Here is a 12,500-nt window from a genome sequence, read left to right as displayed (position 1 = left end):
AAGGACGTTAGTTTCAATAGTCATACTACACATACAGATACACGTACATACATTATGGTTTAGAAATTCTCTGGGGACTTGACAGTCAAATATTACCCTTACTACTTTGCTCATCATGTAGCATGCTAGGTGGGGCTGAACAAAGCTGTCTAACATCCTTTCTCAAAGGATGCACTAGCTGGCCTGATGTCTGCTTGTAGCATGCCGATTCTACTGCAGGCTAGGCATTTGTATTTCAATTAAAATGCAACTCTCTGGCCTTGAGTTTGGCAGGAAAATATGAAACAAGACTTTATGATTTGGTTGTATGCTTTATTTTGTTTAAATCGGCGCAGCTTGCTTTAATCTACTACATCACTATTCTAATATTTAGGGAGTCAACTTTTATCTTGTTTACTTATGAAGAAATACGTCTGACAAGCTAAAAAAATGATTCTCAAGTGATAACATTCATTTTATTAATATCTCCTTTTGTATATGTTAAACCTATATGTCAACATCCAACCTTCGGTGCACTAGTTTTACTAACCAGATAAACTTCAAAACAAACAAATTTGCATGCAGCTGCTAAACACACCTTTAGCATGTAGATCCGTGATCTTTAAGTTCTTATGCACATGATGATCAGTCATAACATAGCCTGGAAGTCTTAACAGAAAATACAAAGAAACTAAGACAAAGGGTTATTTCCGATTACACAAAACAATAAATAAATGCAGGATCAGATTCTCAAATACATCATTACTCACTTGGAGAGAAAGATATTACATAACACAGTAAATGAATACAAGCAGAATATATGTTTCTCTCTCTCTCTTTGTATTTATCTAACTGTTATGAGATCAAATAAGTTACACAAGATATGAAGGACATATTTCACAGTTATCCTTCTTTTTGATTGATGCATATCATATGATTATTTTGTTTACAATTTCCAATGTTCTTCAGTAAAGTTGATTTTTTGGTCTCTTAGTTGTATTGGGATCTTCCCTTTTTTGGGATTATGTTTTAACTCATTTTGTCTACATGAGACCTAACTGCATGGGAAGATACAGGATATGCTTCCACACAAAAAAGGGGCATCCTAGAAGGTTCCCTCTCATATGAACATTGATATCCTTTCTAGTCATATTTTTTTAGGAAGAATGCCACAAGTTTCTGGTTGAATACATCAAAAAGAAAACATGCGTGATTAGAATATGAAGCACTTCTGTAAGCAAGCTGCATCCAACTCACTTAGTTGTGTTATCTGAGTTTCGACGCAAGAGTGCTTCCTTCCAAACTCCTGCAGTGGCAATGCTTGACAACAAGTTTATCTGGTCATGGGATAAGTGTGGACGGGTGTCCAGAAATGTTTCATTTACCAACCTTCTGAAAATCTTACAGGGGTCAATTGACTATATTTTATAGATTTGCATTGTGTAGACATGTGCATACATTAACATAGTAAGTTATCAACTGAAAATATAGGTAGAATTTAACAAGATGTTCATAGATAACAAGATGCTCTTAGACATAGGACACGATTTAGTCAGTGTCTTACATACAAAAGCTCTGGAACTGCATTGTGATAGTCATTTATTTATGAATTAGAGCGTTATGGGAATTTTGGAGTGTCTGATACATGGAAAACTCTTGAACATGAATTTTTCTGTAAACTTGCTTGATGATACTAATTCTCGTGTCAAATCTTTTAGTCACAGCTCCAGTATGTTGCAATTATGAGATTGTGTTGGTGTCATAGTTTGTGAATTTTATGCAAGTTGTTTCACTTTATTGCTTAAATGTATATGTAAAAAATATTTCTTATAATACTTGGAGGAACTTGCTTTTATATACTTCCAGACTATGTTACCACTTTAACGTCTTTGTGTTTGGAAGCTTGAATTGTGTAGTCACTCTTCTGTTACATACTCAACCTATGTGAAAGATGTTGCTTGGACTGTTTTTTCTTGCATATAATGCCTCATTAATGTTGTCAGATTATGTTTCATGATATTTAAGACTTCTGCATTCTTATTATTTGTCTTTTCAATCTGTTAATCTCCCAGGGATTTGATCCGCTTACTTCATCTATTGACTATTCCTGCACAACAGCTGGTATATTTTCTCAATCTTTTGCATTTATTGTCTTACTGTTCGGGTGTGTTTGGAAACTCCACACTAATCCGGTTTAGGCCTGAACCAGATTAGGATTGAACCAAGATGGAGTTGGTCCAAAGATAACCTGGGCCTCTTTTTTGAACTAAAAAAACTAGTCCAATCTTGAACCAGCTTTTGCCATACAGAATCTAAGCCCAAAACTAGGTCAGTTCTATTAACTTGGTTAGTGAGGTTGCCAAACAAGCCCTTAGATTCTTAATCAAACTCTCCAGCTTCATCGTTGTTCATTTTTTGTTATTCCGAATTTTAAGGTTGATCTTTTCTATGCTGAAGTTCTGGCTGTATAGCTATTTTCTGACTACGGATTTATGGGATAATTGATTTTTGTTAAAAAGGATTTAGGTGCAGGCTGTTAGTAAAGCATCATGTTTTTACTGTTTCTGATATCGTGAAAATTGTAAGTTTCTACTGCTTGAGGAGCGTGTGCAAAAATATATGTCTGTGTATGTATGCATGTATATATGTATGTATGTACACACACATATGACTAATACATATCTAATATCTATACATACCCGTGCGTGTTTATATATGCATACATGCACGTATGTTTGTATGGGCGGGCGGGCGGGCAGGCATGTGTGTATTCACATAGGCATAACTACTTATTACACTGGGCTTAGATCATAAAGGGTCCCATTTTTAAATTAAATAAGGAACGGATCTATGGTTAGGATCCATAGCCTTCCTAGTAAGTTACCAGATATGATAAGAATAGAAATCTGAAGGTCTGATTGAAATCAGATCGAGTTATCCCATAATCGAGACTAAGTTGCCACCTGTGACTATATAGATTCAATAATATCTGAATTATAACTGAACTAGTGTTGTTTGGAGCCATTTTAATTAATTGATTATTAATTTATACCCTTGAGACAGAATATTCCTTATTATAGTTGAACTTTGACCTTAAACTAATGTTTTTTTTAACCATTGACTGGTTAATGACTGCCCAAGGTTCTTCAAAGTTTCCTTTTCTGATAAGAAATATAATTCACATGAGGGCATCAGTCCTTTTTCTCCATAAGAAAGGAAATTTTTTCCCTAGTTGATTAGAGACACTTTTTTGCTATCAATACCTTGTAATATAATGGTGGGTACATCTGGTTGCCCTTTGTTCATCTTGCTGGCTTTCATTTGTTATGCTGAACTCATGCTACACCAGCTTGTTTGAAACAACTTAATCTTTTTGGCATATTGCACGCATGATTTCAACTTTTAATCTAGTATACAACTCATTTTAGTCGTGTTACATAATTATAAAGAAATGTTTTTGTTTCTTTGAATCAGAACAATTGGTTAGAGAAAATAAAATGTTTGATGCTGTGCTTGCTCTTGAGGTATGTTGTATCTTGAGTAAATTATTGATTCCTTATGAATGCAAATGCCTATCAGCCTATGTACTTTTTGTTATTTTTGTTTTTTCTCATAAAATTATCATCTTAGAGACCCTTGAATATTTGATAACTTTATGTTTCTTGAATAACCAAGTAGCAGTCTTGTGTCTCGGCAAAACAGATTCGATAGTCGTTCCCCACTTACTTTCATTTTCATATGATCTGTATTAGATGCACTTTATTCTTCAGCGAAAAATAAATAAATAAATAAATAAATAAATAAATAAAGATAAAATCTCTTTTCCATTCCATTTGATCTTTTGTAGACATGGATACATATTGACAAAATTTCTGGACCTATATGTCAGACCTGATTTTTTTGTCCATCTGGTTCCCCTACTAAAAAAATAAGCTACAAGTTTGATTATAATATAAGATCCATCATGGTGGGATGAAGTCCATTCACTTGAGCACTCTTGAAATTCCATCACTGAACTTGGCTAAACTGGGTCGTTTAGAAGTTAGAACCTAAAATAATAACCGGATTCAACTCTTCGAATTATATCTTACTTTACACCTTACACATACCAGGATTTAGCTTTTGGGCAGAATAAGATGCTATTCAATATGCATCAATCTTGGCTATTTTGGGCTTTGTTCAGGCCATTCTCAACTCATTAATTTTTAGAATGGGAGCATAGCCATTACCTGAATCCCCATCTTGACTTAGAAGATACCCTAATAAACTGAAAATTAGCCATCTTTTTGGAGACTGCATCTGCATCAATCCTAAAGCTTTGTTTAAACAATTTGCATTTCTGCTTAACGTTGATCTTTAGACCAAGTTGTTATTATGTGGGCCACCATCCCCTTCTCTATTCATAATTTTAAATTTGTTTTAAGAAAAATTAAAACATATATTATGGCTTTCAATGCTGAATTTTTCCAAGAAACTTGAATATGGGAATCTGGACCGTTAATGGGACCCCCTTTTCTTTTTCTTTTTATTCTTTTTCCTTCCATGTTCCCAAGCTTAAGTAGAAGTATAGAAGCTAATTTTCAAGCTCAGGCATGGGATTTTTTGGATATTCTGATTGGCTCATCTGCATAGTATTTTGTCTTTGGTTTTAGGTGGAAAATATAAAAGATATCAAGTTAGGATTCTAGTGTATTTGGAATCTTTTTGACTTAATCATAAGGAAAATATTTTATTTTAGTGTCATTAGTACTTCTTGCCTGTTATGTATGTTGAGGTTTCTCAGTGGCCAATTGATGTCAATTTGACTACAGGTGATTGAGCATGTTGCAGATCCTTCAGAGTTTTGCAAGTCTCTTGCTGCATTAACTGCTCCAAATGGTGCTACTGTGATCTCCACCATTAACCGCTCTGTAAGATCATATGCTGCTGCAATTGTTGCTGCTGAATACCTTCTAAAGTGGGTAAGTTGGACTCTAACTGCAGTTCATGTATTAAGTAATATTGATTTATTAGCAACATAGCAGCTTCACTAGTCAGCAACATGTGGCATGCTCCCCTTAGCTTAGGGAATAGGTGATCTATGTGGCAGGGCCACAGGCACTCTATTAGAAGATATGTTCGTTTCAGGCATGTGCTTGACACATGCACTTATTTGAATACTCCTTAAAAGACACATGCACTTATTTGAATACTCCTTAAACATGTTCTCAGTTGTAACATCTTTTTGAAAAGATTCAATTTGGACAATTCTAGAGCACATCCTCAACGTCAAACATCCTCAACGTCAAACTACCTTTCATAACCATTTCATGTTAAGATATTCATTTGCGTTCATTTTTACCTTAAGAGATTTGCGTTCATTTTTACCTTGAGAGTATTAACGCAAGAAAAAAATGTATGAAACTAGTGACTTATATAAACGTTAGTTGCATTCAGGAAATATTCACTATTCTACAGAAAGATGTTAGAGTCAAAGCTTAATCTGTAAATAGTCATGAAAATGTATAGAAGTGATTAATTTCCATAGTAGTTATCAAGTAATTCATTGTCAGGTGAAAGACATGGTTGATGTTATTAATTTCCAAACATCAGTGGTATATGCTTCTAATTGTGCTGTTCAGAGGCAATCTTTGTGGAATTTGCTTAAGGGTTGCAGTGTTAATGAGCCTTGGATGTTAATGGGCGACTTTAATAATGTCATGTCCCAAGCCGAGAAGTTGTCAAATCATCCTGTTAGTGATGCTGAAGTATGTGGATTAGTAGACATGGTAGAATCTCTTGGTCTGGTAGATATATAAGGGCCTTGGGTGTTGGTACACTTGGACTAACAAATAGAAGTCTTGTTTTAGAAACCTATTAGTGTTTATATCTGCATTATGTTATGTACTTTTAAGTAGTGGTCAAACTGACATGGCCATTCCCAGATATTTCTTAGGAGGTAGTCTTTGATTAGAACCTACCCTTTTTTGATTGGAAAACAGCATTAATCAGGTCAACGAAGAGTGGCAAATATTCAGTCATTCGCTTAATCCATAATTAAAGGATAGTGATTGAGAAGGAAAATGCAACCATTTATTTCTATTACTAATTTATCGTATTGCTGATGATCATACCCAGATTCTTTAAGTTGCAATGGTCTTACTTTTCAATGGTCTTACTTTTCTTTCGAGTTGGTCAACATCTCGTTTATTCTAGAGATCAAATAGTTAATACTGCTCAGGCCTCATAAGATGGCATGAGATCTGAATTTGTTTGTGAACACGGAACATAGGACTGCAGTGAGACAGGTCTGTTGTTTCCTGACATTCAAGTGTATTAGGATGGTTATAGGTTTATTTTCCTTATTTTTGAACCTGACATTGCCTATAGGCATAGTAGTTCAGACAGAAAAAATGGGAAAAAAGCTGTTGCATCAAGTATAGATTCTTTATTCTCTGGATTGGTAATAATTTTTTATTAAAGAAAAAACTTTGTCATCTGGATTTCACAGATCCCAAGGGGCACACATGAATGGTCCAAATTTCTTTCCCCAGAAGAACTAGTAATGATCATGCGAAGATCTTCAATATCTGTAAGCTTCTTGCACTTTTCTTGCTTAAATATATGCTAATATTCTATTGATACTACGCCTGCACATGATTTCCTGTGTTTACAATTATGAAACTGGAGAGTGGTCTCTCTCCGATGATACCAGTGTAAATTTTATTGCTTTTGGTACTAAGCAGGGATAGTGGAGAAACTTTGTGAATACCATGTATCAATAATCTTTATCACATCATATACAGTATTATCTAGAGGGCATAATATATTATTGCATGCCTCCAACAGGTTACATGATTTTTACCTTCTTTTGTTTTCTTTCAATTTTGAAAACATGTTGTATTTTTGAAATCTTTGAGCACGGGGGTCAGATTTTCATTACCTATGCTTCATGTAGCCCTGATTATTGCAAAATAAGCTTTGAGTTTTATAGACACTGATCAATCCAGTGTTCTACATTTTACGTTGTCAAAACATCTGACCTGTTATGGTATTCATTTTATTTATTTATTTTCCTTGGTATTTTCTCCTTGAACAGATCCCCATGAGTTCTATAGTTTCAGAATGGTAACGTTGCAAATCAGTTTTTGAACCTGATTTTTTTTGTGTTTATAAGTGAACTGTAATTATCCAAAAAAGGGAGGACAAAATCATAAATTCTTAACAGTCTTGTTCAAGGCATGCTCTCGTTTTGTCTTTGTACAGCCACAATCTAACTGCTATCTTACCGTGTAGAGAGATTTTAGCCGGTACACAACTAAGGTCAGAGGATATGAGCATTTTTGGTACATAAGAAACATATTTATTAAAATATTTGGTACACAAAATAAATGGGAAAAAAAATGGAAGGACAAAAAAAGGGTCTTAGAGCATCTCTAACAGCTTCTCCAAAATTTTCTCCAAAATAGGGAAGCAAAAGTCATATTCTCCAACTAATTTTTACACCAACTCCAACAGCTTTCCCATTTTGAAGAATCCCTTTTTTCCTCCAAAAATTTGGAGAATGCTGTAGATTTGGGGAAGTTTTCTCATTTTTTCTCCTCCATCCCTATTTTGGGGAATGAGATGGGGAATCTGTTGAGCCAAAAACCTAACTAAATTCTCCAAAAATAAAAAATGGGGAAGCTGTTGGAGATGCTCTTACGGCAGATGTATTTAGTTCACTGTACTCGCAATTCTATGTAGTTTGTAGAGGTACATTATTTTTAGAATACCACTTAAAGAAACATTATTTGTACTTTCTCGATATTTTTATTTATTTATTTATTTATTTTGAGGAGTACCTTGTTGATATTATGACTGACAATTATGGTATCGGCACCGGTTTCTTCGATGCATACACAAGCAGCCCCCTCACCCGTTCTTCTAGCCCGCAACCCTTCTTCGCCCCCCCCCCCCCCCCCCCCCCCTGTTTTTGTGAATGTAAGCACGACAATTAAAGTGTACGGGGTTTTATTTATTTATTTACTGTTTGAGTCCGCTTGAATTGTTTTATTAATACTTGTATGAAACCTTAAAAGTTTCTTAGTGTTTGTTTACTTATTAGAGCGCAAAGTAGTCTTTTAACATCAGTAGATAAATTTCCTTATTAATGCCAAAAATATAAGTTAGAAAATCTCAACTTATTTACTCTCCTACTTATAAGTTAAAATTAAGTAAATAAGTAAACTTTATCAAACATAATTTTGTACCCTTGTAAGTATAATCATACTCATAATTTAAAATAAATAGGTTCCAAACATGTTCACATACGTCGCACCCCTCTTTCAGGTTCCATTCATTTAAATCTACGCTTTAGTATAACACGAAATCATCAAGCCTAAGGGCCTGTTTAGCAAATGGATTTAACCCGTTTTAGTAGAGACCCAAAGCTGGTCCAAATGCTCAGCCCTAGTTTGGCAAATTTTAAAAAAATGGACTAAATCAGTTATTTTCTCTGACCCCCTTTTGCTCAATAACTAGATCAGAAACGAACCAAAAGTTCACTGGTCTAAAAGAAAACTAGATAAGGCTGTGACCCCAAATGACAGCGTTTAGAATCAACGTGAAGTGTTAGTTTAGAATAATTTGATGGATGATCTCTAGTTTTGACAATTTAGTTCAAAAACCATCATGTGTGAGTTATTTATTAGGACAAATTTTCAAAACTGTCCTATTTGTAAAAATAATCCCAAAAAACGACATAGTTTCAAAATATTCTTCAAAACCGACCCGGTTTCAGCCGTTGGGCTGAAACTGGGTTGGTTTTGGAGAAAAAAATTTATGAAACTTCACGGGAGTTGAAGTCCCATGAAGTTTAGCAGATATTTAACAAAGCTGCTAAACTTCACGGAACTTCAAGTCCCGTGAAGTTTCGTAGTTCAAACAAACTTCACGGGACTTAAAGTCCTGTGAAGTTTGTTTGAATTTATTTTCCTCCTTGCAGAAAACGGCTGAGATGTGCACGAGTTGGAGTTCAGCGCGGATATGGGTGACGTGGAGTTTCTCACACGTGTAAAGATGGCTGAAACTGAGGCACGTGCTAGTGTAACCTCTAGTTAGCAACAAGTAGAATATTTTGAAGGATGTGATTGGTGGGCACATGTTAGTATACCCTCTAGTTAGCAGCAAGTATGTACATATATGTTTTTGTGTAAATTTGTTGAGAAGTCGAGGGGCTAGTTGCATAATTTTAGAAGTAGAATCGCATAGGATTTTGGTTACTTTAATAAACTTCACGGGACTTCAAGACCCGTGAAGTTTATTAAATTGTGAAACTTCACGGGACTTGAAGTCCCATGAAATTTAGCAGCTTATTTAAATGACTGCTAAACTTCACGAGACTTCAAGTACCGTGAAGTTTGGGAACTTTTTTCGCCAAAACCGACCGGATTTCAGCCCCAGGACGAAAACCAGGTCGGTTTTGACAAATAAAGTTGAAACGGATCATTATTGAGGAATATGTTTGCAAATAGGACGGTTTTGAAAATTTATCCTATTTATAATCATATTATTGTCCAAGAAAAATAGACAAGGCAATTCGATTACGAACTTAGAAACCTATCTTTATGCGTGTGCATGTTTACCAAAAAAGAATTAGTGGTGGACCCTTTTTATTTAAAACTTACCCAAACTGAGTTTATATTAGAACTAGTTCAAGTAGATAGTACTTTACCCTATTTAGGCCAAATGTAGTTGGTTCAGAGCTGATCTGGGTTACCTTTTTAAGCCCCCAAACTGAGCCTAATAAGTAAAAGACAATGCACGCGTTTTATACCGCCAAAAGGAGTAGAACCATCTCATAACAGGAACTCTCAACATCACACAACAAACAGGGTAAAGGATGCATGCTGCACATACCAACCGAGAAGCAACGTAACTCCTCATTTCACATTAAAACCCCACAGGTTCTCATATCTTACAGGTTACCACCAGACTCTTCATAATAATACCATATCTTATAATAATACCATAGCTTACAAGTTGCATCTTCTCGAAGGGAATGCATATAACATCTCCATACCAGCTAGTAGTAATTTCAGCATCACCACCCTCTACAAGACTAGGCACCATCCTCCTCCAGGTTGTTGACGCGCTCACATTCGTCAATCCATTCACTGTATCTGCATTATTAAGGAGCTCCATTCAAAATTGTTCTAGAACAACGTTGACTACATAAATCAAAATAAATAAAGTAAATGAATAAGGACAGTTCAACTTACATGTCTATAGGCTCAGTAAGCGCTGCATCATGGAGAAAAAGAAAGAGAAGAAATGATTAGAAGATTATCAGAGGATACTCAATAATAGAAACATGATTGATAAATGAACCATACTAAACAGTAAGCAAATGACTAATGTTTCTTCATTTTATAGCATAGCATTAGATACAGTGCCGGTCGTCTTTCAAAAATCCAAAGAATGCACAACATTTAATGATTTTGTAGCATTCTTATTTAATTTAGAAACTTGTATCTGAGGACCTCCCTTTTATGGCAGACATGGGAATTCAGGCAATTTATTGGTCAAGATAGTCATAACCACTATTACTGCAGAATTTGGAATATTAACTAAATTTCAGACAATGCAATCTAAATAAAGTAACTACATAGCACATCAGCAATCACAGTTTACCAGTGACAGTAGTGCTGAAACTTTCTTGGCAAATCCTACAGACAGCTTCACCAATCAGGTTCTTCATATCACTGAAAAAAATGTCAGTAAAATCAACACATCATGAAGAAGAAAAGAGTACCAAGAACATTCAAGTAAAGTGTAATTGATTTTCAAGATGCAGAATGTATTGAGGAAAAAAAGAGAATATGTCGCGCTTACATGCGGCATTCAACACTGCTCCCATGGTTGCAAAACGGGCAACAGAAGACAGTATCCAGCTTGTCCATCCTCTTCTTAGGAGGCGGCTTTGCTCTTGACTTCCTCTTGCCCATGATTCAACTGTAATTGGATATCCCTGTTAAATTCAGACATCTAATTAACATGACAGTAAAAGTCACTTGCTAAATTAGTGAGAACTATCTTCATGTGAAAGTGAGTAATTTTGGCACCATAAGATTCAATTAATGTAGACTATATAACGTATGTAATCCGTAGGAAAGTAGTTCTGGCTGTTGATGATTATACTTAATGTGACAGTGGTCAAACCTATAGCTGCTTAATCGGTTGAATGCCTACCTTTACGAATCCCCAGGGCCCAAGTTAGAGTTTGTGTAACTGATATATTTTTATCCTCTTTTAGGTTGAGAAGCTGCTTTGTTTCAGTTTTGCATGTATATGAGCTAAAACTATATATTGACAGCCGTCCTTGAAAAGGCTTTTTGTTCTGAGAAGGCATGTGTAAAGACAGTTTCAAGGGTAATTGCCTTAAATCTTGGAAGAAATGGATTTGCATCCTGGAAGCATACACTTACCAGTGGAAGCACAGCTGCACAAGTAAAATGTGTGTTTCATACCTCATGCCTCATGGAGTGATTCTCTATTGGAACACACACTTCCAGATAGGGGCAGGAGGTTAAAAAAAGATTTTTGACTAAAGCTAGAAGATGCCCCTATATCTTAATTTCTTTTTTCCAGAATCGAGGCTCCCTTGCTCCTTTTTTTTGAATCCTACCACACATCTGCTTCTTCTGTGTGAGCGAACATCACTTTTTACTGTATTGCTGATTTAACTTGTTTTCTGATAATTTTGAATTCAGGTTGATTTTACGACTGCAATTTTAGGCCATTTTCAATATGCCCATGTGGATGTCGATAAGTAGATCTCATTCATATGTAACTTAGTTTATTACAGTTTGTTTATACTTGCCATATTTCATTCTTATTTATTGTCCAAAACGTATAAGTGTATTTATTTATAAATTATTATACCACTATATATTATACACTTAAATGTAGAAATTAAAATATAGTTAATTATGAGGATTAAGACTCATGGCCTGATGCTTACGCCTCGATTTGTGAAAAGTCCAATACTTCACCAAGTGCTTCCACTTCTTGAACATTAATTGACAGTGTGGTTGTCTGGAAAACCAAGGGATTGTTTTAACGTTGTGGCATCATAGCTATTAGACAAGAGGATCCAGCCAAGTAAAGCTGAGTCAGAGGGAACTTTAGTTTTCATTAATTTTTTTTTCATAAACATAAAAACAAATGTGCAAAAAAAAAGAAAAAGAAAAAAACACCTGCACACTACAATATAGTACAACTATCCCTTCTATCAGAACATGAGCATACAATAGGGTGATCTAGAACACCATTCACAAGAGTGTAGAGGGTTAATTTTGGAATTCAAACTATTCTATTTATGTTGCAAACCATCCCACTTCTGATAGGATTTGTGTTACCCTTGCATCCTTATACTAGTTAACATTGTGGCATCATAGCCATTAGACGAGAGGATCTGGCCAAATAAAGCTGAGTCAGAGGAACTTCAATTTTGATTCTTTTAAACATAACTACAACTGTATAAACCACAATAGGAACAA

The 12,500-nt window shown here is 35.1% G+C and overlaps 2 protein-coding genes across 4 annotated transcripts in view; one reads left to right on the top strand and one right to left on the bottom strand.

The window, feature by feature from the left end:
• Positions 1–6,977, top strand: part of LOC109844842 (ubiquinone biosynthesis O-methyltransferase, mitochondrial) — a 14,368-nt gene extending 7,391 nt beyond the window's left edge. Inside the window, exons 5-9 of the mRNA XM_020413994.1 lie at positions 2,052–2,100; positions 3,454–3,503; positions 4,791–4,940; positions 6,470–6,555; positions 6,611–6,977. Of these exons, the coding sequence (XP_020269583.1) occupies positions 2,052–2,100; positions 3,454–3,503; positions 4,791–4,940; positions 6,470–6,555; positions 6,611–6,710 (435 nt within the window). The 3' untranslated portion in view covers positions 6,711–6,977. The remainder of the gene's footprint in view (positions 1–2,051; positions 2,101–3,453; positions 3,504–4,790; positions 4,941–6,469; positions 6,556–6,610) is intronic.
• The window catches only part of LOC109845303 (transcription elongation factor 1 homolog), a 5,325-nt gene continuing 2,660 nt past the window's right edge, over positions 9,836–12,500 (bottom strand). For 2 of the 3 annotated variants that reach the window (XM_020414538.1, XM_020414539.1), the window contains 4 exons: positions 10,834–10,969; positions 10,633–10,703; positions 10,221–10,242; positions 9,836–10,121 (listed from right to left, as the gene is read on the bottom strand). In XM_020414538.1, coding sequence (XP_020270127.1) covers positions 10,061–10,121; positions 10,221–10,242; positions 10,633–10,703; positions 10,834–10,946 — 267 coding nt within the window. In that variant the 5' untranslated portion in view covers positions 10,947–10,969 and the 3' untranslated portion in view covers positions 9,836–10,060. The remainder of the gene's footprint in view (positions 10,122–10,220; positions 10,243–10,632; positions 10,704–10,833; positions 10,970–12,500) is intronic. The other variant, XM_020414540.1, reaches the window with a different exon arrangement.

The sequence above is a fragment of the Asparagus officinalis genome, chromosome 6 (assembly GCF_001876935.1).
Source record: "Asparagus officinalis chromosome 6, Aspof.V1, whole genome shotgun sequence".
NCBI classification, from domain to species: Eukaryota; Viridiplantae; Streptophyta; class Magnoliopsida; order Asparagales; family Asparagaceae; genus Asparagus; species Asparagus officinalis.
Note: the sequence above shows the minus strand (reverse complement) of the source record. Positions and strands in the feature narration are given on the sequence as shown.